This window comes from Equus przewalskii, chromosome 2, assembly GCF_037783145.1.
Source record: "Equus przewalskii isolate Varuska chromosome 2, EquPr2, whole genome shotgun sequence".
NCBI lineage: Eukaryota > Metazoa > Chordata > Mammalia > Perissodactyla > Equidae > Equus > Equus przewalskii.
Window position 1 is genome coordinate 5,438,090 of NC_091832.1, and position 27,833 is coordinate 5,465,922.

Here is a 27,833-nt window from a genome sequence, read left to right on the forward strand (position 1 = left end):
CCAACTATACTTGGAGCTGGACAGGACCCATTAACAAGATTTTTTTACTTACCAGTACCCTACAATGTTGGCCAAGCAGAGTGGGTTCATTCTTGGTATGCAGACCCAGAGAAGTCACTTTCAAAGAGAAAAGCCCTTTCTCCTCAAAAAACTAAAAATAGAAATACCGTATGACCCAGCTATCCCACTACTGGGTATCTATCCAAACAACTTGAAATCAACAATCCAAAGTGACCTGTGTACCACTATGTTCCTCGCAGCACTATTCACAATAGCCAAGACACGGACGCAACCCAAGTGACCATGGACCAACGGTTGGATAAAGATGTGGTGTATACATATACAATGGAATACTACTCAGCCATAAAAAAGACAAAATCATCCCATTTGCAACAACATGGATGGACCTGGAGGGTATTATACTAAGCAAAATAAGCCAGGCTGGGAAAAAACACCAGATGATTTCACTCATATGTGGAAGATAAACAAACATAGGACAAAGAGAACAGTTCAGTGGTTCCCAAGGGAAGGGGGGAGAGGGGTGGGCACAGGGGGTGAAGGGGAGCAGTTATACGGTGACAGACAAGAAACAATGTACACCTGAAACTTCACAATGATGTAAACTATTATGAACTCAATAAAAAAAAAAAAAAAGCCCTTTCTCTTTCATGAATTAGAACTGGGTCCAAACCTCTTGCAGTCCCCTTCGCGTGCTCTTTTTCCCACCTTTGCCGTGTAGTTTTCTCCACTCGCCCTTCTCCCTTCCAATGTTCTCCAGGTTCCCATCCCAAATTATGGAAGGACTGGGCATCCTTGAAGACCAGGCCCAACGCCACCACCTTCATAAAGCTTTCCCAGATCCGCCCAGCTCAGAGGGACTGCTCCCTCCTCTGTGCTCTCGGAGCATTTAGTCTTCACACCGGCTCTAACCCATCACATTCCGCCCTGAATTACGGTCATTGCAGTGTGAGTCTGGTCCCCCAGGAGGTTAAGCTGCTGGAGGATAAGAGCTGGACCTTGTCCATCTTTGTGTCATTCAGCATCCAGAAAATAACCAGTGCTTAATTAATCTCTGAAGCATTACATTGAAGAGAAATAAACTGAAATGCCTGGGGTCTATTTCATCGTTCTGCAAACTCCTCCGTTCAGCGACTATGATTTGTTGAAAATGGGAGCTTTCTGTGCATTTACAGACACGAACTGAAGGAGTTTCTGAGAAGTGATTCAGAAGAGCGTGGCCTTACACGCTCCCTCCTTTTGTGGACCTTAGTGCTGGGGAAGGACAGTGCCCGGCTGTGCTTTAGCGCCACCGTTTTCACAGCTACTCATTCTCAGTGGGACCTCACCAACTCATCTCAGTATCACTCAGTGGCTTTGGCAGGATGAAGAGTTTTTATTCAGTGTCCCCACTGTCCTGTCTCTTGTCCATCCCCCACCCTCTAAAAAGGGGCCCCAGTGAGGCAGTTGTGGGACAATAATGATGATAGTAATAATAATAGCCAACACTTCCATGGTCTTTTCTACAAGCCAGGCACAGTTCTGAGTGCTTTATTCATGAATGCTCTCTGGGGGAGGCACTGTTCATGTCCCATTTTATAGTTCAAGACCCCAAGGCAGCTTAACAAAGTTGCACAGCGGGCAGGGAGCAGAGCTGGGACTCCGGCCTTGAAGGTGGAGACAGGGTTTGAATCTCGGCTTGTTACTTACTAGTTCGGAGACCTTCCACAAGTGACTTAACTCTGAGCCTTGATTTCCTCGTCCTTAAAACGGGGATCATAAGCTCCTCTCTGACATATAGACATTAAATGAGATAACGTATCTGAAGGTGCCTGTGCCTGGTAGGTGATTAATGATAGCTATTTTTAAAAGAGTAAAATAGCAACATTAATTATATTAACATTGTAGCAGCTAAGGCAGTCAAGACTACGTGTTTTCATCTTAGAAAAACGTCTCCCGGGTCCATTCTTTTATGTCATGTTGTGAAGGTAGTTTGATTCCAGTGTGAAAAATTCTCTAGCGGGAGTTCTCAAGATGAAACCACATTTGACACGTAACACAGCGGGTGAGCATTCATCCCACCGAGTGAGGTCCTTCTAGCCTGTGGGGCTTTTGCTGATCAGATTACATTGGGATATAATAAAAGATAGCACAGGCTGACACAAATTGGAAAAGAAAATGTAAAGATCACACTGAAGACATACACAATAGCCCGACGTACTTTAATCATTCTGTATTAGCTTGCTGCATCTTAAACCATTTCCTTTCAAATCAAGTCACAGCTGTGTGTACTTTAGGCTGTGGCCATCATAAACAAATAGGAAAAGAAGCAGAGTTAAAACAGACGAACACTAATAGTTATCCATTAACACAAATGACCATTAAGAGACTTGCAAAAAAAGCCAGAGACTCAGAATTTCAAATATGAGCTCAAGCATGACCGAATGACAGCCGCGCGGTGACTACTGTCTAGTTTGGTTGAGGTTATAACGTTTTTGGGAAGCAAGTCCTCCCTGCAAGTGACTCTGTTGATAAGTGAAGACAGCGGAAGATTCCAGGGCACAGAGAGCCGGGTTTCTGTGAAGTACCTTCAGAGACAATAAAGTGAGTACCCTCTTCTGCGGTACAACTGGGGATAAGTTACCGTGGAAACTCGCCCCTCACCACCACCACCAACTGGTTTCAATCTTTTGGCAAGGAAAGGATCGCCATCTTTACTGTCTCCTCCCATTCCCACCCCCTCCTCTTCCAGTTCCTCATCTTTCTCTAAACCCCTGGACTTCTCCCCATGCCTGGTTCTAAAAACCAATTTAGTGTCTTAAAATATCAACCCATAATGGAAAATTGGGTAAAATGAGTTTACCTAAGGGTTGCCTATCTAACCACATGGTGTCAGAGTGGCTGGAGAGAGCACACCTCAGAGGACGCCAAGGCGTGCCACGGCGCTCGCTCTCAGACATCCTGCAGTGCCCCGGGTCCCCACCGTGGGGGCAGCGGGCAGCTGTATACTCTTTGACACTCTGCTTGCTTGCTGCTTTGTTGTCTGATGATGACAATTGCTCCTGATTGAGTGCTGTGTGCTGCGCTCCCCAGCTGAGAGCTGTTTGCTTAGATCAGAAAAATCTGAGTTGGTGATTGAGCCGGGGACACAGGTCAAGAGGTAAAAGCCAGCTGGGTCAGGGGGCGAGCAGAGCCTTGAAGAGCCCTCCCATTGGTCACCTGGAACTGGGGGATCTTTCCAGATTAACTGTGGAGCTTTTCTAGAACAGCACGAACTTCCTCTGGATGGTAGTTCCAAGGGCCAGGTTTACCCTGCAAGAGAAATGAATGAGCATTCCCAGATTTGTGACTTGCGGGAACACCCGGGTCTGGAGCTGAGAGATCCAGTGATGGCTGTGTGGGAGTCGACAGGACTGTGTAGTCGAGGGCAGAGGCACCCAGAGGTGGCTGAAATCACCAGGGAGAGTGTGTGGAGGGGCACCAACATTTAATGGGAAGGCTGGATAGAGAAGTCGGAGGAAAACCAGAGGGAGTGAAGTGAATCCTTTCAAAAAGAGGAAGGGGTCTATGCAAAGAAGCTTCTCTCCCCTAAGCAGACCTTTACACTGGCCTTATCTTCTCCACCCCCACGTCAAGTTCCACCGCCCGCCTCAACCACCTCAGCCTCTTTAATCCCGCATCCTCAGTCTCTGCTCCCTCCAGTCCATTCTTCCCTCAATACCCCGTGATCTTTCTAAAGTAAGGATCTGATCGCGTCTCCCCCTGCTCAAAACTCTTCAATGGGTCTCCTTTACCCTAAGAGGAACGCCAAACTTCTTGGTCCAGAACGAGACCCCTGTAGCACAAATGCCCTCAATTCTCCGTTTGCTCCCTGACCTAACATGCCTCAGTGCCTTTGCCCACCCTCTTCTGATATTTGCAATGATTTTCACTCACCATGCTCATGTGACTGGCTCCTTATTCTGAAAGGCCCAGGCAATTGTCACCTCCTCTGAAAAGCCTACCCTTCCCCCCAGGGTGGGAAAACTCACTGTCTGAGAGCCAGATCTGTCCCAAGGCCTCACTCCCTTTCTTTTGAGTATTGTCTATGCTGTTTTTGTGCTAAATCAGCAGAACCAAATGGTTGCAACAGGGATTATTTGGCCCAGAGTCAAATCTTTCCCCTCTGGCCCTTTCTCAGAAAGGTTTGCTGGTCCCTGCTCGGGAGTCTCACAGCACGTGGGCCACTGCGATGCTGTTTGTCTCTTCCTTATGCTCCCATCTCCGAGCACCTTGACGTAAGGTGTGGGCCGTTTTTAATCCATTTTTGTGTTTCCAGTACTCGCACAAGGCCTAACGCACGGTAAGGACTCAGTGCCCAGCTCGCCCCAGTCATGCCATTTTAGTACCATGTCCCAGGGGAGGGAAAAGGAAGGATGGGATCTTTGTGCCGTGACCCTTGGCACCCTGGGGATTCATCTGCAAGTTGTCGCTTGTTTCACCTGCGTGAGCAGGGCCAGCCTGAGCAGAGGGCAGAGGAGCCTCCACATGGTTGGGCTTCATGTGCTCTCCAAGGCTGGAAATCCCTTTAGCGGCTATAAACTTAGTTTCTGCCCTCTCAGAGGAGGGCAACACTACCCGGCGTGGGGGCCAGGGGTTGTGCTTCTCTCCTTCTCCCTGGCCAGGCTGGAAGCCACCAGGGCCCACGATCGCCCGAAAGGAAGCCTGAACTCATTCCTGCTTCACCGTTTCCAGCTCCCCACTACAGGGCTCACTTTCTCCCAGCCTCCCCCACCCGCCTCCAGGTTCCGGCCTGCCTCCGAGATCAGCAACTGCAGCCTCTCCCACTCCTGGCCCATCCTATTCAGACGATTTAGAATTGAAATTAGAGCCTCGTGCAGTGTGACCTCGGGCAAGTCCGTTTCCTTCTCTGGACTTTGTTTATGAAACGGAAACAAGGTTCTCTCTCAGCTCCAAACTAAACGCAGGCTGGGCCAGTCTTCCGGGCTCAGAAGGCAGCCATGAGGTGGCAGCTCCAGTCCAAACGTGAGGACTTCCCTATGCATTATTTCATCCCCTGGGATGAGGGGGCCAACACCTCCATTCTGCAGAAAAGAAAGCAAAGCTCCAAGAGGGGAAAGGACCTGCCCACCGTCGCACAGCTGGTAAATGGCTGGGCAGCGATTGAATCCGAGGCTGCCTGATACAAAGCCCCCTCTTTGCCCTCTGCCCTCCCTGGGCGCCTTCCCCAGGGCCCCACCTTGTAGAGGATCCTGCGCGCCTGCAGCACGTAGAGCCTGTCGGGCAGCGCCGCGTAGAGCTGGCTGCTCCGGTTCTCCATGCTGTCCACCACCACAGGGCACGGCGGGCTCCTGTCCAGCAGCAGGCGGGCTGCCCGCAGGCGGTCCTGGAGATTTCGGTGATTCCTGATGACCACGTTGTTCTTAAAAGCCCAGCCATCTGCAAGAGAAACCAGGGCAGTGGTCCCAAGGCACAACACCCACTTCCTGCAGACTAAATACACCCCACTTTCAATTGAGGGTCCCAGATGGAGGAGCCCTTGGCCGTGATTTGGCCCAGTGTCCCATTAAAGGTGAGAGCACAAGATCACGTAGGGAGTCAGTGATGGATCCAGAACCAAAGCCCAGGGCTCCTGAGTCCCACACCTTGGCTCCTCAGTGTGAGACAGCCCGATAGACCGCTGCTTCTTGATCTTTATTGTGTGTACGACTCACTCAGGGACCTTGTTAAAGGAAGATTCTGATTCAATCTGTCCAGGGTGGCCCTGAGGGTCTAGCCAGCTCTCAGGATGCCAAGGCTGCTGCCGCCTGGCCCACACTTTGAGAAGCGAGGGTCTGGAGCAGTGGTTCTCTACGAGTGTGCTGCCCAGACCAGAAGCGTCAGCCTCACCCGGCAGTCTGTTAGCAATGCAAACTCTCAGGCCCCACCCTAGACTGACCGGGAGTGCAGCTCAGCCATCTCTTAACAGCCTTCCAGATGATTCTAACACACACTGAAGTTGGAGAACTGCTCGAGAGTCTAGACAGTTTCCCTCTTGTAATTCTTCTCCACCAGTGTCCTTTCCAACATGCAAACCTGACCACGTCACTCTCCTGCTCGGACCCTTCGAGGGCTCCCCCTCTCCCTCAGGACAAATCCCAAGCTCCTAGTGTGGCCCGCCAGGTCCTCAGTGACCTGGCCATCGCTCCAGTGGCCGGGGGAAATACTTGGGATCTCTGGAGCCAGTCCCTGCGAGCTGTCTCTCGCGTCCGCCCTTTTCATCGTGGCCCCTGCCTCCCCCCGCGGTGTGGGTGGAGCAGGACCTCCTCTGTCCTTGGTTTGGAGGCAGTCACGTCCACTCCTGCCGCTGATGTGTTAGCCCTCCCCCCAGCCTCATGGTAAGCCCCTCGGAGTGAGCTCACAGACAAGTACTGCTAGACCGGCAATGGCCCTGATCTTCACCCCCTCCTAAGCAGTCCTCCGGCCTCCTGATCTTGCTACTGTCCAACTCACCACCCAAAAATCTCTGAGAAGGATCCCTAACAGGAAATTGGATATTTTTTCTCTGCTTAGAAACCGATTACAGGACCAACTCCTTAGCATAGCGTTCATTGATCCCTACCATCTCTCCCGACCTGCATTTCTAGTCACGGCGGCCAGTGCTCCCACATCTAGCCAAAGTGGACTCCTCCTCAAGCGATGCTGACGTCTCTGCCCTTTCCCCTTGCCATCTCTTCCACATTTGAAATCCTACCCGTCCTTTTCAGCTCAACTCTAACGCAGGGCTTCTCAGTGCTGGTGCTGCTGACGTTTTGGGCTGGATCCTTCTTTGTTGTGGGGTCATTCTGTGTGTTGTAGGATGTTGAGCAACATCTCTGGCCTCCACCCACTAGATGTCAGAGCACCCCTCACCTTCAATCTGTGACAACCAAAAATGTCTCCAGACATCGCCAAATGTCCCATGGGGGACAAAATCACCCTCATCTGAGAACCACTGCTTAACACCGTCTCCAGGAGGCCCTCCCTGATGCACTCAGCTGTGTGACATTGGGCAAGCTCTTTAAATCTCTTTAAATTCTGTTTTCCTGTCTGTTAAACGGGGTTAATAGAACCTACGTTGCAGATGGCTGTGAGGCTGAAATGAGATAACTATGGAATTCCTAGTACTCTGCCTGCTTCTTAGTAGCCGCTCGAAAAATACTGGTTTAGGGGCTGGCCCGGTGGCACAGTGGTTAAGTGCGCACATTCCGCTTCGGTGGCCAGTTCGGATCCCGGGTGCGGACAGGGCACCGCTTGGCAAGCCATGCTGTGGTAGGCGTCCCACATATAAAGTACAGGAAGATGGGCACGGATGTTAGCTCAGGGCCGGTCTTCCTCAGCAAAAAGAGGAGGATTGGCAGATGTTCGCTCAGGGCTAATCTTCCTCAAAAAAAAAAAAAAAGAAAGAAAAATAGTGGTTTATTTTTGCCTGACTGCCCCAAAATAACAGGTGGGAAAGAACCTAGTTTTCATTCTATGCCACGGGTTTTCTATTACTTTGTTCTGGAGATATCTCCCCTCCCCCCACCCCCAAAACAAACCCATTTAAGGCTGCTTAACTTTAAATGGAAGGGGATTTTCAATTGGCCTCGTTTGCCAGGTGCCCTTCTGCCTCCCTACAAGAGGTGGTATTCATTAGCTAATGGGCCCACACGTCAAAAAAATAACCATAAACTGCTCCTGGCCTTGCCCTTCTACTTGCTCCAGCTCTGGGCAGTCTGGAACCCAGACAGTGTGGTCACGGGTTCCTGCGGAGCCATACGGGCTGGGTTTACAGTAATCATTGCCTCCCAGGGTGGCCCGAGTTGCTTAGGTCTATCAGCAGCATTGGCTCCGCCTCCTCAGCGCTGCACAGCTCTCTGCTCAGTCCCTTCCCCGAAAAAACCAGCTCTCAGCAGAAATTCACACCAAGATACATGTGCCTGGCCACGGTTCAACGTATTTGTTACCTGCCTCGAGACATCAGAACTTTGCGTATGACAGTGACACCAGCATGTATTTGTGTCGTGTTTAGGCCGTTGATCTTTCCACCTATCAGCTCCCTGGAGCTTCTTCCTATGGAGGCCGAGCAGGGCTTCCCGTCCCCATCCTGCAGCTGAGAACATGGAGGCCCAGGGAGGAGCAGTGACTGGCCTCCCAACTTAACTCTGCCTTCCTCAGAGGCAGGAACTGTGTGTATCTTCCATCCCCATTTCCCCGGGCTTGGCACAGGGCTGGGCACATAGCAGGGACATTAAACTCTGTCCAGTGAGTGACTCTGTGAGGTCAATGTTGTCATCCCATCATGTTACTGGCACAGAAGCAGGCGTGGAAGGTAAGTTGCCAAAGGTCATGTGGCCAGCACATGACGAAGGTAGGACTCACACTCAGGTCTGAAACTCGGCAGTCTGTCCGTCCCACCACACCTCGTGCCTCCTTATTAATTTACCTGGACAAACAAGTGGTGTGTGGGAAAAAGGAAGCCAACTGGTTTAGGCCACAGACCCCAGACCTTCTAGGATGGATGGACACTGGCTCCTTGCACTTTAATTCTGGGTTTTAGGCCACACCCACCTCTGTCTGATTGACAGAAACAAGTACCCTGGGGAGGGAGGTGGGGAGGAGGAAGGAATGCCCCAGCTCGGAGTGGCAAAGCACGGAGGAGAGAAACGGGTCTTTGTCAGGACCGGGGGGAGCAAGCCTTCCCTCAGTGGCTTGAGGTGGACAGCCCCATGCTCTGGAAAGAGCTAAACCTGCTGGGCCTGGTTCCTGGTGAAATGGGTCAGGAGACAGGTTTCAGGACCAGGAACAATTTCTGTGAGCATCTGACACCTCTTGTCTTTTATTTTTCTTTTTAGATTAAAGCTGGATCCTCCAGGATCTTTTTTCTCCAAGTGTGGTCCCTGGACCACCAGCCTCAACACACCGGGAGAGCTGGTTAGAGATGCCAAATCTCAGGCCCCTTTGCGACCCTGCTGAGCCAGAATGCAGGGGACTGAAGTGCACAGTGAACTTCGAGAAGTGCTGGCCCGCGACAGTTCACTCGGCTGTGGCTGAGCATCAGCTGTGCTCACATCGAGGCATCGTTTCTTCCCAGCCGTGGAGACCACAGACGCCTGGGGGTGCCCAAGTTCTGTTTCTTTAACTGATGGCTGCTGCTCTCCCAAAGTGGCATTTGATGAAGAGACACATTATGCTTGCATTTGATCTCCTGTTACCTACGTTGTTTGTTTTAAATTTTATTATGGGAATTTTCAATTTTACATAAAAGTAGAGAGAACAGTATAATGAACGTCTGTGTACCTATCACCCTATGCTAATATTTTAAATTGTCCCAAAGTCTTAATGAGGACCAAAGTTTCCAGTTAAATGAACAAAGTATTAAGCTGAAAGCAGCTCTCAGACCTTAAGGTGCATATAAATCAAGATGCTGTGGGCCTGGGGTGGGGCCCTGGAACATGCATTTCAACAAGCACCCATGTGGCTCTGACATGAGGGATTGAGGGAACATGCTGGGGAAAGTGCTGCTGGACCAACTTTGCTGGTCTCTACACTTACAACACACGGATAAGCCAGCAAGGTTAACGCTGGCCGAAACACTCCCTCATTCACCCAGCTTTTACTGCGCTCTGGCTCTGTGACATGGACTCTGCCAGGTGCTGGGTGACAGAGACGAATCTTAGGGGGAGATGAGTGAGTAAATTATATGTGTTCCACTCAGCCGCATGAGCCTTCTTCAGTCTCTGAGTTGAGAGTTGGGCCAAAATCATGGGTTCAATCCCCGTGAAAATCAGGGAGATAGGGTGTGTCTGACCATTTTGTAAAGTTCAAGGGGCTTAGACCAAGCTGGAGAAGTTTCAGGAAGGGATATGTCTGTCCACTGTAAGGAAGGACTTTCTCCCAAGCCGAAGGAACAAAATTTCCCGTGAAGTAATGAAGATGAGTGACCACCTGTTAGCGGCTGAAAAAGGACCCTTGCCCCAGGGAAAAGCTGCCTAGAGCAGCTGTTCTCAAAGCGTGGTTCCCAGACCAGCAGCTTCAGGATCACCGTCATGCAGCTTGTTAGAGATGCAAATTCTCAGGCCCCACCCCAGATTTAACTCAGGAACTCGGGGGCGGGGTCCAGGGGTCTGTTTTAACAAGCGCTCCGCATGCTTCTGATGCTCCCTAAAGCTTGGGAACCACTCACCAAGGGGAACCACAAGTCCCTTTGCACGTGGAGAGTCTCAGGGTGGATTTGACCAGTAGCTACATAGCTGTCATCTCACTAGTGACATTTCAGGTCTATATTCCCTGTAGTTGTGTTCATATTAACCCCTCTGCCTTGACTTCCCTATTATCCACTCAAAATGTTAGATGCTCTCCCAGCCAGACCCGCTCACTGCAGTTTTGCCGCTCCATGTGCCTGTCTGAAAGCACAGCGGCGGAGCTGGTGGGTGGTGGCGAACCCTCGCAGAGACCGGGAGATGGCAGGTGCTCAGAGAATAGCGCCTCTTTCCCTCTCTCCTCCTCTTCCTCCCCACTCCCACCTTGAAATGGGCTTGGAAGAAGGGGAGAGAAAGGAGAGGGCAGGAAGAGAGAGAGGCAGGGCATCTTTCTGTACCTGATGCGTGTGCTTCTTCTATGTAGATGATGAGGAAGTCTGCTATGGAACTGAAGTCTTCAATAAGTCTCTTGAATTGGTCAAATTTGAAAAGAAATGAGGGTCAGGTACAACTTCCAAAATTCAGCACCAATGGCCTGTTGCCTAAAACAGAAATGGAACCACCATCAACCAATAATCTACACACAGCGTTTTGCAAGCACCATCCCCACTCCAGCGTTCAACTCGATTACCTTTATTTCCCTTCTAAGATGGATCCAGGGCACAGTGCGGGGCTGAAGCCTGGGGACGTGACTTAGCGGAGGCTGGAGCCAGTTTACTTGAAAATGAGGGTCTCTAATCAGGTGGGTTCAGTGGACTACCTGCAGTCGCTGGCTGGCGATTAAAACAATGATAAGGAGAGTCCCTTTCATGCAGTTTCTAAGGCAGACATGCCTCCATTCGCTCATGTGATACTAACATATGTTGCAAGGTAGGTTATTTTTTTCCTGGTTTATAGACTTGCAGTAGTCACACAGTAGGTCACACAGTAGGTCAGTGGTGGAGTTCAAATTAACACTCTGGCTTCTAGATGCTCAATTCAGTGCTCTCAGGAATCTGAGGGGCTTCCTCATCCACAACTACACATAGTTATAACACTTAACTTACAGGATTGTTATGAGGATTAAAGAAGTTAGTGCAGATAAGGGCTCCCAATGGTGCCTGGGCCATGGCAGGCGCTCGGTAAACGTAAGCTGTTGTTACTAGCTCTTCTCTTCTCCCTGAGCTATGAAGTAGGGGAGTCAGTGGAGGGTACTCCTCAAAGGGGAGTGCAGGATGGGAGCAGGACTGGCTACATAATTTGCTGGGCCCAGTGCAAAATGAAAATGCAGGGCCCCTTATTCAAAAAGTGGGGAAAATGTGCCATTAACATATTAAAATATAAAGTTTTTTTCCTGCAGTCTCTCTCTTGCCCTGGCATAGTGCTTTTTAGCTGCTTTTAAATGTCACTCTCCCCTGGGCACAGGGATATTCATAGGGTGAATGCAGTCACCTTACAGTCACCCAGGAGCCCCAAAACTCAGCGCACATATGTATGTGTGCCTATGGCAGCTGGCTCCCGGCTTTCCTCTCCCTCCAGCCACCAGACCAATACACCATGCCCTGGCCAGGAGCACAGAAATTGAGCCAGACATTTCCCCTTCCCACCTGCCTACCACCCCAACATACAGGATATTACAACCTCCATACAGGGGCCTGCTAGGCTCCGTGATGGGGGAGCGGGGTAGGCAAGTAGCTTCTCCTGCTGAGTCACCCCCAGTCACTTGCCCAATGCACCATGGTGCTGTCAGCCCAGGATGGGGACAGCCACCTCCATGCCCTGTCATGAAATGCTGCAGGAGGCCCACACCTGACCCCAACCTCTCCCATGCCTGGGTTCAGGCCCTCTCTGGGGCCAGAAGGTGGCAGCAGTCACTGGTGGGAGCAGGAAGGGGGTTGAACAAGCCCAGCATCAAGGGTGGAAGAGTGGGCCTTGGAGGACTTGTCCCAGGGGAGCAGGGAGGCTGTGGGAGGCAGGATCCTGCGTGAGCCAAGGCTCCAAGTCCCCAGGACAATGTTCCATTGTCCCGTCAGTCTTCACTTACAAAATGCAAATCCAAAGACATAATTATTGAAGATTTCAAGTCAGCCACTTCAGAGCATTAAACCCCAAGAAAGGGTCCTTCTGAATGTGGGACCCTGTGTGATTCATTGGTCACACGCCAGTGAAGCCAGGCCTGGGAGGGGGACCCTTGTGTAACTCCCCCAGCCTAGACTGGGGGTAACTCTGGGGACGGACAGCGCCCTGTGGTCACTTATGGCCGGAGCTGACAGTGTTGAGCCCTTACCTCGTGTCTATTAGGGCACGGCAGCTCCTGCGCTGTGACACAGACTGTTTAGGTGTCTGTATCCTCAGGCTGCTCACTGCCCCTTGAGGGCAGGGCCTGTCCCTCCTTCACCCTCATGTCCCCAACACTGAGCACACCCTCATTCCATCTACAAGCATTTATTCACCACTTACAATGTGCAAGGCTCTGGGCCACACGCTGGGGACTCAACAGAGAGCAAGACCAGTAGGTCTCTGCCTGCTCACAATTTGAGATCTGTTTAATGGGGAGACAGGCAAAAGACAAGCAAACAATGGGCCCGGCCCCGTGGCGGAGTGGTCAAGTTCCTGTGCTCCACTTTGGCGGCCCAGGGTTTTGCCAGTTTGGATCCTGGACACGGACATGGCACCGCTCATCAGGCCATGCTGAGGCGGTGTCCCACATGCCACAACTAGAAGGACCTATAACTGGAATATACAACTATGTACTAGGGGACTTTGTGGAAAAGAAGAAAAAAAAAAAAGAAGAAGATTGGCTACAGATGTTAGCTCAGGTGCCAATCTTTAAAAAGAAATAAATAAATAGAAATTTTTAAAAAGTAAACAGCTAAATGAGGTAATTTCAAGTTGTGGGCAGAGTTATGAAAGACGCTATAAAGGTCAGTCAAGGAAGGGCTCCGAGGAGATGCTGTTTAACCTGAGAAGCGAAGGGTAGGAATGAGCCAGCCGTGGGCAAAGGAAGAGAAGGCATTCCAGCCAAAGGGGCTTGATGTACAAAGGCCCGGAGTAGGGACAGACTTGGCGTGTTCAAGGACCTGTGAGGCCACTGTGACTGGAGCGTGGCCGGGGCGTGGGTGGTAATGAGAGATGCGGTTGGAGAGGGAGGCGTGGGCCACCTCGAGAGCTGGTAGGCTCTCCTACACCTTTGAGAAGAATCTGGATTTTATTCTAGGAACAATGGGATATCACAGAGATATAAAGCAAGGATGGTGGGTATTTGTTGCAATTTGGCTGCTCAGCTCTTAATCCTCCTTCCCACTTGGAATTCCCTATTTTGTGTACTATTCACGGGAGATTGTGCCCAGCCTCACTCTGTGAAGGACACAGGGGCCACATCAGTGCTCTGCCCCCAGAAGCCAGCACAAGCAGTGACCCAGGCTGAGCCAACTGGACCCTCGCACATAGATATTTGATTCTGGAGTCATTGAGATGGTAGAATTCACCTACAGCCCAGTGGTAGTGCTCTTGTCAGAGATGGTGGAGTCCTACAGTGCTGATGGGTTTCTATGACAACCACCATGAGAGCAGCATCCAGGCCCAACAGCTGATGCTAAAAGACGGTTCAGGCATGGTGATTTAGCTGCAGTTGATTCTGGGGAGCCCGCAACATCTTTCCAATACGTTCCTTTGCATATGTATGTGTGTGTGTGACTAAGAAAACCAGAGCAAGTTTCTGTTACTTGCAAGTCAGAGCCCTGACTGCTCCAGGAGGCTGTGTAATGAGAAATGAGCAGATTCACACTTGAAGATGACTCTGGCTACTCTGTGGAGAAAGGACTGAGGGTGAGAATGGAAGTGGGGGCAGAGTTAGGGGGCATCGGAGAAATCCACATGAGAGAAAACAGGAGGCTGGGCTAGTGTGGGGCAGTGGAGAAGGGGAGAAGGAGGAATTGATAGGACTTGATGGATGGGGCGTAGAGGGCATCTTAACTCGCTTGTGGTTTATTTGGTTAGTTGTTCCCTCATCTTGTTCTGCAAAGGATTTGAAACAGCTTGTACACATTTAATCATGCATTGCTTAACCATGGGAAAACGTTCTGAGAAATGCACCGTTAGGCAATTTCATCATTGTGGCAACATCATAGAGTGCATTTACACAAACCTAGATAGTAGAAGCCTGCTACACACCTAGGCTACCTGGTACTAATTTTATGGGACCACCATCATATATGCGGTCCATCATTGCCTGAAATGTCCTTTTTTTTTTTTGGAAGATTGGCCCTGAGCTAACTTCTGCTGCCAATCTTCCTCTTTTTGCTGAGGAAGATTGGCCCTGAGCTAACATCTGTGTCCATCTTCCTCTATATGTGGGACACTTGCCACAGCTTGACTTGATAAGTGATGCGTAGGTCCGCGCCTGGAATCCGAACCGGCGAACCCCAGGCCGCCAAAACGGAGCGCACGAACTTAACCGCTATGCCAGTGGGCCGGCCCCTGAAACGTCCTTATGTGTAGCATGACTGTAGTAAAATATTACACAGAATTTTTAAAAAAATTGTGCCCCTCTGGGAGGCATAGAACAGGAGGGAAAAGTAGAACACAAAGAAACAGCCCTTAAGGTTCCAGGCACTTGTTATAACTGAGCTAATATTTGACTCTGAGTTTCCAGGTGGCCAAGTAAAAGGAGAAATGTGACTGGTTGTGTATTCCTCATTTTTCAGTACATGAGGAGAAGCAGGCCAATTCCTCTGGAGACACAAAGCTCTCCTTGTCCTTGGCTCACAGAGTTTCTCATAGGGGACCCCAGGAGGCATTGAGTGAGCCTCAGTCACTGATGGTTGACTGCACAATGAGTCCTTATGCATGTGACAGGGTTGCCCAGGCCTCAGCAGGGGAGGATCAGAGGCCAGTCGTGAACAAGTGGCTGACCATTGGCCTCCCATGACCCCAGGGAGTCATGCTTCAGATCAGAACCCAGGAGACGTAAGGTTGGGACCAGCACCAAGTATTAGCTATCTGGAATTTTGTTTTTAATTAGATAAAAAATTTCAATGCCTGCTGATTGGGACCCTGGAAAAAACAGGGCGATTTGTTTGCTTGTTTGTATAGTGGCTGGGCGCAGAGATCAGTATTGAGGGCAATGTTTAAACTTAGCTCCCTGCTTTCCTGGTAGCAGAGGGAGGAAGGATGGGTGCCAGGGGTTTGCTGTGCTGAGGGCTGGCACCCTGCCCGTGTCCACAGGCCGTGGTGCAGAGAACACCATTGCAAGAATGTCAGGCGAGGACCGTCAAGTCCAGCTCGTCTGTATAAATGGGAAAACAGCTCTGTCGTGTGCTGGACTCGAACCCACCATCATGACCCCCAAGCTAGTAAATTAACCCCCATTCCAGGCTCTCTCAGCAGAGAAAGCCCATTTATAGTCACTAAATGACACTTCTTGTACAATTGGAGAGATTTTAGAAGATTTTAAACAGGGGCTGAAATAAATTGTTCCAGATAAACTGCCAGGTACTCAGAAAATAAATTATCCAGACTTGCTTTCTGCCACAACATGCCAGTTAATCAATGTTTTGCTCTGCATGTGTGTCCAAGAGCGTGCATATGTCATGTGTGCCACGTGTGTGCATGTGTGCGCACATGCAGAGGATAGGAGGTGGCTGAGAGTTTCTCTGAGCCCCTGTTGTCTTATTCAATAACAGAAAGTACACTAGCTGAGAGTCAGAAGGCTCAAGTTCTAGTTCGGACTCTACAACAACTCTGTTTGACTCTGAGCAAGTCGTTTATCTCTGGGCCTTTGCATCTGAAAAATGAAAGAGTCGCTTTAGATTATCTTTAGAGAGGCTTCCAGACCTTCCAGTCTGTGGCTCTACAATGAGCTCAGATTTATTCCTAAAGCTTGTAGTGGTCTGGTGGGTTTCCAAAGCAATTACAGGCTGCCTTTCTAACCAGCAGATCTGACCACGTTTACTCCCTGCCTAAAAGCCTTCCGGAACTCACAATGCCTTCAGGACCAAGGCTACCCTCTTCACTAAGACATATAAGGTCCCCAAGCTCTGGTCCCTGATGGTACCTCCAGCCTCGTCCTCGCCCTTTCATGCCTCTCACACCCCACTTCTGCCAGACGGACCAACGTTCTTCCATGTCTCGGGCCTCTGCTGCTCCTCCCCTCTGCCCTGCTCTGCCCCCCACTCCCCTCTTCCTCACCCACCCCAAGGCTTCAGTCCCCAGACAATCGGCTCACCGTCCTCTTCTCCAGGAAGACTTCCCCGACCCCCTCCCCGCCCCACCCAACTTCTTCCAGAACCCTCCGGTTCTGTCTCCCATGACATCATCTCCCTCTCAGAGTTATGAGAGCTCCCAGGGCAGAGACCCCTTGTGCTGACTGCTGCACCTATTATTTCAGGGGCTCGGGGTCAATGTGCTGAGAGCCCACTCTGTTTTATAAATAGAGTTTTCTTTTGTCCCTGTCTCCTCTCTCCATTCGCTCTCTCAGGTACAACAGCGGGGAGCAGAGACCATAGAATATCGTTAAAATGTAAGCTGGCCCACTGCAAGTAAACGGTTAACAGAAGCAAGTAAGTTCTGTGAATTGGCCATGAGGTAAGTTGGCGTTCATGGAACTGATCGCCAGATGATTGATGGTCAGCAAACTGGCCTGGTCCATCACAGTGCTTGGCTCGTAGTAGAAGCACAATAAGGGTTAGCTGTTATTCTCATTGCTCTGATGATCAGTGGTCACTGAGTGAAAGTTTGTTGAGTAAATAGAGGTCATTTGTGCACTGTGGTTTAGAATCATGAGCAGAAAACTCTTCCCTTCCCTCTGTTTGAAACACTTTTCCCTCTTCTCTTCTCAAACTACAAAAATCTTACTCATTCTTCAAGGCCTAGTTCCAAAGTTACCTCCTCCAGGAAGCCTTCCAAGCCCTGCAGGCTTGTTCATCCCTTTACAGCCTCCCCATCTCAGGGAACTGGACGGATTTGTTTATCTCATCCTTCTGTTCTGGAGAACCGTGAACTCCTTGAGCAAAGGAGCAAACTCTGACCTAAGGCTGAGGCCCCGGCGTTTGGCTGAGGGCCTGGCACACGGGCGCTGCTCACAGTGTGTGTTGAGGTGCACTGGAAAAACAAGCAGCCCTGATTCTGGGTCTGACTGGCTCTGCTACCTTTGCTCTCAGTGTTCTCCATTTCCCCTCTAAAATGAGAGGAGTGGATTTGGGGTTAGTTTCCCAAAGGGCGTTCTTTGGAACCAGTATGGTGATGACAGGCATTTCCTTGGGTGGAGAGTGGGGAGTTGTGTGCCTGTGTTAGGAAAGATTGTCAGTGCTGGGTTAAGGTGGTTTCAAGTTTCGTTTGTCTGTGTTTAAGCTTCAGGGCTTCTCAGAGCCTTTCATGTGTTCAAGCGTACTACGAATTTCCAGGAGGAGGGCATAGCATGCAGGGTTTCCCAAACTACTTGGATCAGGGAACTCCACGTAGTAAAGCCATCTATGGGATTTGGGTTCCAAAGAAGACGCTTTGAAAAACACTAGATTAGCCAGCTGCCTCCGGGACGTCCTCTGCTCTAGCTGCTGTGTCTAGGTCCTGGGAATTCAAAGATGAGTCAGACAGCCCTGTCGTGAGGCTCCCCACCAGGCAGGAAGAAAACACTTGTGCTTAGGCAGCCAGATGCTAGATACAAAGAATCACTGTCCTGGGAGAGGTGCAGACAGAGAGGCACGAGTCTGGAAGGGAGAGAAAGCGTGCCTGGCTGTAGGCATCTGAGATGGCCTCGTGGAGGGGGAGGCAGGAGAGCAGGACTCTGATGACCAGGGGGATTTCAACTGTTGGCGATGGAGGGAAAGGGCCAAGAACCTCGGCAAAGGCAGAGAAGGGACAGCCCAAGGGACAGATGAGGCTCAACAGTCTGTCTGGAGGCAACGAGCATGCGGGGAGCCTGCAGGTGAAATTGGGAAGAAAAGCTGGAGTCAGCCCAGGCTGGGCCCTTGAGCTCTAGGCTGAGCCAGGGCTTCACCCCTAATGCAGAGGGGGGCTACCGAAGGTTGCTGAGCCAAGGTGTGCTTGCGGCCGGGGGTGTGCTTGTGGAAGGGTGTTCTGGTAGCCATTCACAAGGTGGGTGGGAAAAGAGGGAGAGAGGCAGAGAAGGAAGTCCTGGCAGGAAGAGCAGCCGTGAGGACAAAAAAAGAAAACTAATCTGACAGGTCTAAGATCCCAAATAAATAGAACTGGTTTGCCTGGAAAATATATATAGAGAGAGAGCTCTTCAACCAGTATTTCCTGAGCCAGCAGCCACAGGGGCGCAGCAGTGGCTTAGAGCAATGGTCTCCAGCTGCACGGAGCTTACAGGCCTGAGACAGGGACAGACGTTAATCAAAGGCCCAGACACAATTACAAACCGGGATGGGTGTAATAAAGAAAAGTTTAGGATGTTAAGCACACAAGAGCGGGTAGCCTAGTCCAGGAGAATTGGGGTTGGCTGGTTGCAGGAAGTGTCACGGAGCAGAAGTCTGAAGGCTGACCGGGGGTTGACCGGGCAGAGAGGGAGTGAAGCGCGTCCCAGGCAGAGCGACGGCGGTAGGACTGCGCTAAAGGAGCGAAGGCCAGGGTGCTGGTTGGTGGTTTGAGTGCTGGGAAGGTGGTGATGCCTCTTAGAAAAACAGAGTCCAGGAGAAGTCCTAATTTCAGGAGGTGAGAAGAGGACAAGAAAGCGAAAGAGGAGCAGCTGGAGCAGTAGAAGAAGAATTCAGGGCTTTCCCACCCAATCCCTCACCCCCCAGGAGCCCCCCCATTCCAAGCACCCCCAAGCTTGCGTCAGCCTCCTGACCTTGCATGAAGTCCCAAATGTTGCACCTCTGCCCTGAGAGGCGGACCACGGGGCTGTTTGGGGCCAGACCCCCTCTCTTAGTCGTGTCCTCTAGTCGCTGCCAATGGACCTTCAGGACAAACCAGAAATACTGGGTGCTGTAGAGGGTCGGGACCCAGTTGTCGTAGGAGAAGTGAGGGTTCTTCTGGTTCATGGCCACGATGTGCTGCTTGACTCTGTCAGGAAACAGTGTCAGCAGCACTTTGCCCACGGCCACTTGCAGGGCCACCTGCAGGAGCACCCAGAGCCTTTTCAGCCACAGCCCTGCCCGGGGCAGCCCCATGTTGGCACAGCCAGAGCTGGCTTTGAGGCTGAGGGGCAGAGGCCACAGCCGGGTGACACTGGGCGGAGCTGGACAAAGGTGCAGGGTGGGAGTAACCAACCCAGGACAGCAGGAAGGGGTCAGGACAGAAGGTGTTTGCCTTCCTGTCGTGGACTGGAAAATTCCAAACCAGGTGCTCAAAGGTCTGTCCTTTTTTTTTTTTTTTTTGAGGAAGATTAGCCCTGAGCTAATATCTGCTGCCAATCCTCCTCTTTTTGCTGAGGAAGACTGCCCTGAGCTCACATCCGTGCCCATCTTCCACTACTTTATATGCGGGACGCCTGCCACAACATGGCTTGCCAAGCGGTGCCATGTCTGCACCAGGACCCGAACCGGCGAACCCAGGGCCACCAAAGTGGAACGTGTGAACTTAACTGCTGTGCCACCGGGCCGGCCCCTCAGAGGTCTGTTCTAATTGTTAGTGTTTCTGATTCTTCGTCTTAACCTTTGAGAGATTCTTGGATGGGGAGAGTTCAGATCTTAAATTCTCCCTCTGATAAATTTTTTAAGACAAATACTCAAAATGGTTACACTTACAGGGATTCTGCGGTCCTTTGGAAAGGCTCTGTTGCAAATGAGTGAGCTCTACTGTTAATTATTCTTTTAATAATGTAAATTGTCCTCTTACTAATGAAAGATGTTTCTCCCACTCACAGCTTCTAGCTGGTGGTTGAGCGTTTCTGGAGGCACAGCCCTCTCCAGAGGACTTGGGTCTGGAAGCTCCCCAGGCAGGGACAGAGCCGGGACCATCCCCAAGGACATCTGCGGCAGAGTGATAAATACCACGCTCCCTCTGCTCTCAGGGGTGGTGGTCTAGAGCAGGGAAGAGACAAGGAGACAGAAAATGATCACTTAGTGTATAAGGGCAGAGATGGGGGGTGGGTGGGGGAGCCTGGAGAAGGGACAGCTCATTCTGTTTAGAGAGGTCAAGCAGACTTCCCAAGGAAGCGACGTCTATGCTGAAACCAGAAAGACAGAACAGCAAGCAATAAACCAGGTAAGTCCTGGTGGAAGCTGTCACATGCCCAAAGGCCCGGGAGCCAGAGAGAGCGTGGCTTAGTGGAGAAAATGAAAGAAGAATCCTAGAAGCTCAGAGCTAGCAAATGTTTTAGAAAACATCTGAAACCACTTTCTTTTTTAAGCAAGGAAACTGAGACCCAGAGAGGGAAGTGGCCTAAGGCCAGTTCTGCTGTTAATTAATTGCTAAGGAGTTCGCTCACAAACTTTAAGTTTACTCTCCCTGAGGCATTTGGACACCTGCGTGTCAGGGCAGAGGGAGAATGTGTGAAAGCTGGCTGCCCCCTCCACAAAGCTGTCAGCCTTAGCCTCCAGCTCTCTAACTTGATTTAGAGAAGGAAAGAAAGCTGCAAGAGACGTTCTGTTTCTGAGCATCTTACTGTAAATGCCACGTGCTGTGCCACAAAGTCCAGCACGTGCCGCTTCGGGCGGTAACAAACCCCTCGTGTGCAGAGAGCGTTTTGCCGTGTACAAAGCAATCCTACAGCTGGGGTTGCACTTGTTTTTGCTGTTGATTGTGGTGGTTTGTTTCAAATAGACTGTATTTTTTTGAGCAGTTTTAGGTTCACAGCAAAATTAAGCAGAAAGTACAGGAGTTCCCATGTATCCTCTGCACCGACACATGCACAGCCTCCCCCACTATTCCTGTCCCATCAGAGTGCTGCATTTGTAGCAATTGATGAAGCTATATTAAGAAATCGTTATCACCCAACATCCGTAGCTTATGCTGGAGTTCACTCTTGGTGTTGCACAGCCTGTGGGGTTTGAAAGATTTCTAGGTGTGTATCCACCGTGCTGGCATCATAAAGAATAGTTTTGCTGCCCTCAAGCCGTCTGTGGTCCTCCGATCCATCCCGCCCTTCCCCTGACCTCTGGCAACCATTACTCTTTCTACTGTTTCCACGGTTTTGCCTTTTCCAGAATGTCATACAGATGGACTCATACAGATGGACTTACAGAGATTTTCAGCTGGGCTTCTTTCAGTTAGTAAGATGCATCCAAGAAACCTCCGTATCTTTTCATGACTTGATAGCTTATTTCTTTTTAGCACCGAATAATACTCTGCTGTCTGGAGGTGCTACAGTTTATTTATCTATTCACCTACTGAAGGACATTTTGGTTGCTTCCAGATTTTGACAATTATGAATAAAGCTGTTTCTATAGACTGAATGTTTGTGTCCTCCTAAAATTCATATGTTGAAACTCAGTTCCCAATGTGATGGTATTTGGAGGTGGGGCCTTTGTGAGGTGATTAGGTAACTGGAGTGGAGCGCTAATGAATGGGGTTAATGCCCTTATAAGAGAGACCCCAGGAGCCAGCCCAGTGGCGCAGCGGTTAAGTTTGCACATTCTGCTTCGGCATCCGGGGGTTCGCCGGTTCAGATCCCCAGTGCAGACACGGCACCGCTTGGCAAGCCATGCTGTGGTAGGCGTCCCGCATATAAAGTGGAGGAAGATGGGCATGGATGTTGGCTCAGGGCCAGTCTTCCTCAGCAAAAAGGGGAGGATTGGCAGCAGATGTTAGCTCAGGGCTAATCTTCCTCAAAAATAAAACAAAAGAGAGACCCCAGCAAACTCCCTTGCCCCTTCTACTATGTGAGGACACAACAAGGAGATGGCTACCTGGAACCAGAAAGTAGGCCCTCTCTAGACACCAAATCTGCTGGCACCTTGATCTTGGACTTCAAAACCTTCAAAACTGTGAGAAATAAATTTCTGTTGTTTATAATCCACTTAGTCTATCGTATTCTGTTATAGCAGCGCAAACATCTGTGTGCGGGTTTTTACGCAAACATAAGTTTTCAGGCCATTTAGGAAAATATCAAGGAAGCACAACTGTAGGATCTTATGGTAAGAGTATAGTTAGCTTTGTAAGAAACTACCAAACTGTTCCTCTAAAATGGCTGTGCCATTTTGCACTCTCACCATCAGTGAATGAGAGCTCCTGTCGTTCCACATCCTCACCAGCATTTGGTGTTGTCTGTGTTCTGAATTTTGGCTGTTCTGATAGCAGGTAAAGGTGTCTCATGGTTGCTATAGTTTGCAATGCCCTAATGGCATATGCTGGTGATCATCTTTTTATATACTTATTTGCCATCTGTGTGTCTTCTTTGATGAGGTGTCTTTTCCAATCTTTTGCTCATTTTAAAATCAGATTGTTCTTTTTTTTTAGGAAGATTCGCCTGAGTTAACACCTGCTGACAATCTTCCTCTTTTTGTACGTGAGCCAGCGCCCCAGCGTGGCCACGGACAGACAAGTGGTGTAGGTGTTCACGTGGGAACTGAACCTGGGCCACCAAAGTGTAGCACACCGAACTTAACCACTAGGCCACCAGGGCAGGCCCAGATTGTTCTTTTTTTTATTAGTGAGTTTTAAGAGTTCTTTGTTTAGTTTAGATAATAGGCTTTATCAGCTATGTCTTTTACAAATATTTTCTCCCAGGCTGTGGCTTGTCTTCCCAGCCCCTCGACCATGTCTTTGCAGAGCAGAAGTTTTTAATTACAATAAAGTCAAACGTCAATTCTTTCTTTCGTGAATTGTGCCTTGGTGTTATAACTCAAGATCATCTAGTTTTTATTCCTTGTTATCTCCAAGTTTTACAGTTTTGTGTTTTAAATTTGGGTCTAAGATCCATTTTGAGTTAATTTTTGCGAACGGTGTAAGGTCTGTGCCTAGATTCATTTTTTTACATGTGGATGTCTAGTTGTTTCAGCACCTTATTGTTGACTACTACAGAAGCTCCTTTGCCCCAAATCTAGCCCATGTCCTCCATAAGATCACTTGTCAAGGGCTAAAGTTTTGGAAGGAAAGCTATGGGGTCTCTGTGTCTGTGTCTACGGATATGTGTTATGTATATGTTATTTTTTTCCACCTCCAGAGAGTATTGCCAAAATTAACCTATAAAAGAGCTCTATTTAATTTGCTCAAAGAAAAGGAAACTTTAATGTCAATAGTGCACTGTAAAACAAAAACAATTTTCTTTCATCTGCTAGAAAGACAAAATTATCTTACACCATTTTTCTGTTCTTGATTATAATGTGAAAGGTTTTTCTTTACCTCGCTCTCCTCAAGGCCAGGTGGGCACGTTCTGTCTTCCACTGGTGTGATCATTTGGCTGCCATCTTTGTTCCCTCTGTTGGCCTGGAGGACATCACAGCACATATAGAAGCCCTTGCTAAACTCACCCAGAAAGCCTTAAGTGGTAACCCACAAAGCTCGTCCTTGCTGAACACCGAAATGTCTCTAATGAGGAAAGCTGTCCTCCAAAATAGGATGACCTTGGACATTATTAGTGCCTTGCAAGGAGGCACTTGTGCCATTATCCAAAGAGAATCTTGTGTGTTCATACCTAATGAGTCTGTTAATGTATCATCTTTATTAAATTACATGAGGGCACAAGTGAATGCCCTGAGTGATCTGACCCTCAGCCTAAGGGAGTTAATAAATCAGTGGTTCAGATCATGGGGCTCTGGTGGAAAAAATTGTCACTGATTTTGGGAATCATTGTCTTACTCTGTATTTTCTCTTGCATGTCCTTGTATTGTTGCCATAGCATCTGCCTCCAGTGCAGCCAGATAGTCACCAAAGAGCCACCTTCATGCTGGTGAAACTGCTTGCTGACTGCTCAGGGCATATTGCAGAAGAAGAGGACATATGAGATTGTAAGAACCAGCCATGAGGGACAGAATATTGGAGGAGGTCATTGAGAGGGCATGACTGCTGGTTGACCTAAAAGCTGGACCCAGGTAATCAGAGGCTCCTCACCCACCCCTGTCCTTGGAATGTGCATTCCACTTGTCTTTCCTGCATTAGAAACTGCCCAAGGATGCAGCCTTGAGATAGTAATGTGTCTTTGAGACTATCTGGATGGTATATGTGACTGAGTTTAGGCCTCTATATAAACTTTTAAGATTCTGGTGGTTGGGTGCAGAGATCTACTCATCTTGTAGCTGCCCAGGACAAGCCTCGTAAGTAAGTTCCCTTGCTTATTACAACTGTCTCTTACCAATCTAGAGTGGCTTACCTCTTTCTTTGGTCACTCCTTGCCCTCCATGTAAGGGGCCAGTCTGCAAACCAACAGGGGATATCCTCACTTTGTTCCTAATCTTGGTAAGAGAGCTTCTACTTTCTCACCATTGAGTATGATATAGGCTGCAGGTCTTTTGTAGATGTTCTTTATCAGGTTAAGGAAGCTTCCCATCTAATCCTAGTTTGCTGAAAGTTTTTGCCATTAATGGGTATTGGATTTCGTCAAAGGCTTTTCTGTATGTATTGGTATGATCATGTGATTTTTTTTCCTTTAGTCTGTTGATGTAATAGATTATATTAATTGATTTTTGGGTGTTGAACCAGCCTTAGAGATCTGGGATAAATTCCACTTGATTTATGGTGTATAATTCTTTTTATACATTGTTGGGTTCAATTTGCTAATATTTTGTTGAGTATTTTTGCATCTATATTCATGAAAGATATTAGTTTGTAATTTTCTTGTATTGTCTTTGTCTGATTTTTGTATTGGAGTAATTCTAGCTTCATAAAATAAGTTAGGAAGTATTCCCTCTGTTTCTAATTTTTGGACAAGATTGTAGAGTATTGGTATGATTTCTTCCTTAAATATTTGGAAGAAATCGCCAGTGCACCCATCTGAACTTGGTGCTTTTTCTATTCTGGAAGGTTATTAATTATTGATTCAATTTCTTTAATAAATATAGGCCTATTCCAATTGTTTATTTCTTCTGTTATTGGTTTTCACAGATTATATTTTTCAAAGAAATGGTCTATTTCATCTGGGTTATCACATGTGTGGGCATAGAGTTATTTATAGTATACCTATGTTAACCTTTTCACATCTGTGGGATCTGTAGTGATGTCCCCTCTTTCATTTCTAACACTAGAAATTTGTGTTTTCTCTCTTTTTTTCTTAATTAGCCTGGCTAGAGGTTTATTGATTTTATTATCTTTTCAAAGAATCAGCTTTCGGTTTCGCTGATTATCTCTAGTGATTTCCTGTTTTCAGTTTCATTGATTTCTACTCAAGTTTTTATTATTTACTTTCTTTTCCTTACTTTGGACTTATTTTCTCTTCTTTTTCTAGTTCCCTAAGGTGGAATCTTAGATTACTGATTTTATATCTTTCTTCTTCTCTAACATATGCATTAAATGCTATTAATTTCCCTATGAGTACTACTTTTGCTGCATTTCACAGATTTTGTTAAGTTGTATTTTCATTTTAATTTACTTCAAAACATTTCTTAATTTCTCTTGAGGTTTCTTATTTGGCCCTGTGTTATTTAGAAGTATTTTATTTAATCTATAAGTATTTGGGCATTTTGCAAGTATTTTTCTGTTATTGATTTCTAGTTTGATTCCATTGTGGTCTGAGAGCATATATTGTATGATTTCTATTGTTTTAAATTTGTTAAGATATATTTTATGGCTCAGAATGTAGTCTCTCTTGGTGAATGTTCCATGTGAGCTTGAGAAGAATGTGTATTCCACTGTTGTTGGATGAAATAGTCTATAGATGCCAATTATACCCAGGTGACTGATGGTACTGCTGAGTTCTACTGTGTCCTTACTGATTTTCTGCCTGCTATATTTGTCCATTTCTGACAGAGGGGGGTTAAGTCTCAAACTATAATAGTGGATTCATCTGTTTCTCCTTTCAATTCTATCAGGTTTTCTAATCTGATTTTATTTCATCAAAATCCTCATGTATTTTGATCCTCAGTTGTTAGACACATACACCTTAAAGATTGTGCAGTTTTATTTCTGGACTTTCAATTCTGTTCCATTGAACTGTGTTCCTGTTTTTGTACCAGTACCATGCTGTTTTATTTCTTTAGTAATTTGGGGTCTTTGGTTGCCCTATATGAATTTTAGGATTCTTTGTTCTAGTTCCGTGAAGAATGTCATTGGGATTCTGATTGGGATTGCATTGAATATATAGATTGCTTTGGGTAGTATGGACATTTTAACTATGTTTATTCTTCTGATCCGTGTGCATGAAATCTTTCTCAATTTCTTTATGTCATCATCTACTTCTTTCAATAATGTCTTACAGTTTTCATTGTATAATTCCTTCAGCTCCTTGGATAAATTTGTTCCTAGATATTTTATTCTTTTTGTTGCGATTGTAAATGGAATTGTATTCTTGAGTTCTCTTTCTGTAAGTTCATTATTAGAGTATAGAAATGCGACTGATTTTTTTAAGTTGATTTTGTATCCTGCAACTTGACTGTAATTGTTGGTTATTTCTAATAGTTTTCCGATGGATTCTTTATGGTTTTCTATATACAAGAGCATGTCATCTGCAAACAGCGAGAGTTTCACTCCTTCACTTCCTATTTGGATTCCTTTTTGTTTTTTTAAAAAAAGATTGACACCTGAGCTAACAACTGTTGCCAATCTTTTTTATTTTTTAAATTTTTCTTCTTTTTCTCCCCAAAGCCCCCCAGTACATAGTTGTATATTTTAGTTGTGGGCCCATCTAGTTGTGGCATATGGGACGCTGATTCAGCATGGCCTGATGAGTGGTGCCATGTCCACACCCAGGATGCGAACCAGTGAAACCCTGGGCTGCCGAAGCGGAGCATGTGAACTTAACTACTTGGCCATGGGGCCAGCCCCCTGGATTTGTTTTATTCCTTTCTCTTGCCTAATTGCTCTGGCCCAAACCTCCAGTACTATGTTGAATAAGAGTGGTGATAGTGGGCACCTTTGTCTTGTACCTGTTCTTAGAGGATTATTTTCTTAATTTTTAACACTTTGATTTTCATTGTATTTATTATTATAGCTACATTCTATGAACGGCAAGAGATCATGGTTTTCCATTATATGGAGTTGATGTAAAGTTTCTCTTTAAAATAAATGTATTTAAGTTTAAAAGTGACCTTACAAAACCATAAAAAGAAAGAAGGAAAAGGGGGATAGATGGCAAAATTGTGATACATGAATATGGGTGGTGGTATATGGGATTTCATTATATTGTCCTTTACTTTTTTAAATTTTTTTATTTTTTGAGGACGATTAGCCCTGAAATAACTACTGCCAGTCCTCCTCTTTTTTGCTGAGGAAGCCTGGCCCTGAGCTAACGTCCGTGCCCATCTTCCTCTACTGTATATGTGGGACACCTACCACAGTGTGGTGTGACAAGCGGTGCCATGTCTGCCCCCAGGATCTGAAGCGGTGAACCCCGAGCTGTCGAGAAGTGGAACGTGTGAACTTAACTGCTGCGCCACGGGGCCAGCCCCGTCCTTTATTTTCTGTGCATGCTTGGGATTTTGAATACTATAAAAGTTAGTTGAAAATTTCATTTCTGGCAGTATGTCAGACTTTTGCTCAGAAAACAATTAGCTTTTCAAGGAAATAACTATTTTAATATACTGCTTTCATAAGAGATATGGAAAAATCTCCCAACATCCACACATACGTAAATCATATCACTGGGTAAAACCAAAATAGGGAACT

The 27,833-nt window shown here is 47.8% G+C and overlaps 2 protein-coding genes across 8 annotated transcripts in view; one reads left to right on the forward strand and one right to left on the reverse strand.

Moving 5' to 3' along the window:
• The window catches only part of DIO1 (iodothyronine deiodinase 1), a 32,299-nt gene extending 12,829 nt beyond the window's left edge, over positions 1 to 19,470 (reverse strand). For 2 of the 4 annotated variants that reach the window (XR_011537344.1, XM_070609539.1), the window contains exons 1-3: positions 18,985 to 19,450; positions 10,598 to 10,741; positions 5,237 to 5,436 (exon numbers count right to left, since the gene is read on the reverse strand). Coding sequence is in view for 3 of the 4 variants with exons in the window: in XM_070609539.1 (XP_070465640.1) it covers positions 5,237 to 5,436; positions 10,598 to 10,741; positions 18,985 to 19,306 (666 nt within the window). In the remaining variant the exon portion in view is untranslated. Of the gene's footprint in view, positions 1 to 2,198; positions 3,310 to 5,236; positions 5,437 to 10,597; positions 10,742 to 18,984 lie in introns of those variants that run through there. The other 2 variants (XM_070609538.1, XM_008507713.2) reach the window with 2 other exon arrangements.
• Positions 19,429 to 27,833, forward strand: part of YIPF1 (Yip1 domain family member 1) — a 55,710-nt gene continuing 47,305 nt past the window's right edge. Inside the window, exons 1-3 of one of the 4 annotated variants that reach the window (XM_070609536.1) lie at positions 19,455 to 19,749; positions 22,536 to 22,728; positions 23,917 to 24,109. The gene's annotated coding sequence lies outside the window, so the exon portion shown is untranslated. Of the gene's footprint in view, positions 19,750 to 22,535; positions 22,729 to 23,916; positions 24,110 to 27,833 lie in introns of those variants that run through there. The other 3 variants (XM_070609535.1, XR_011537342.1, XM_070609534.1) reach the window with 3 other exon arrangements.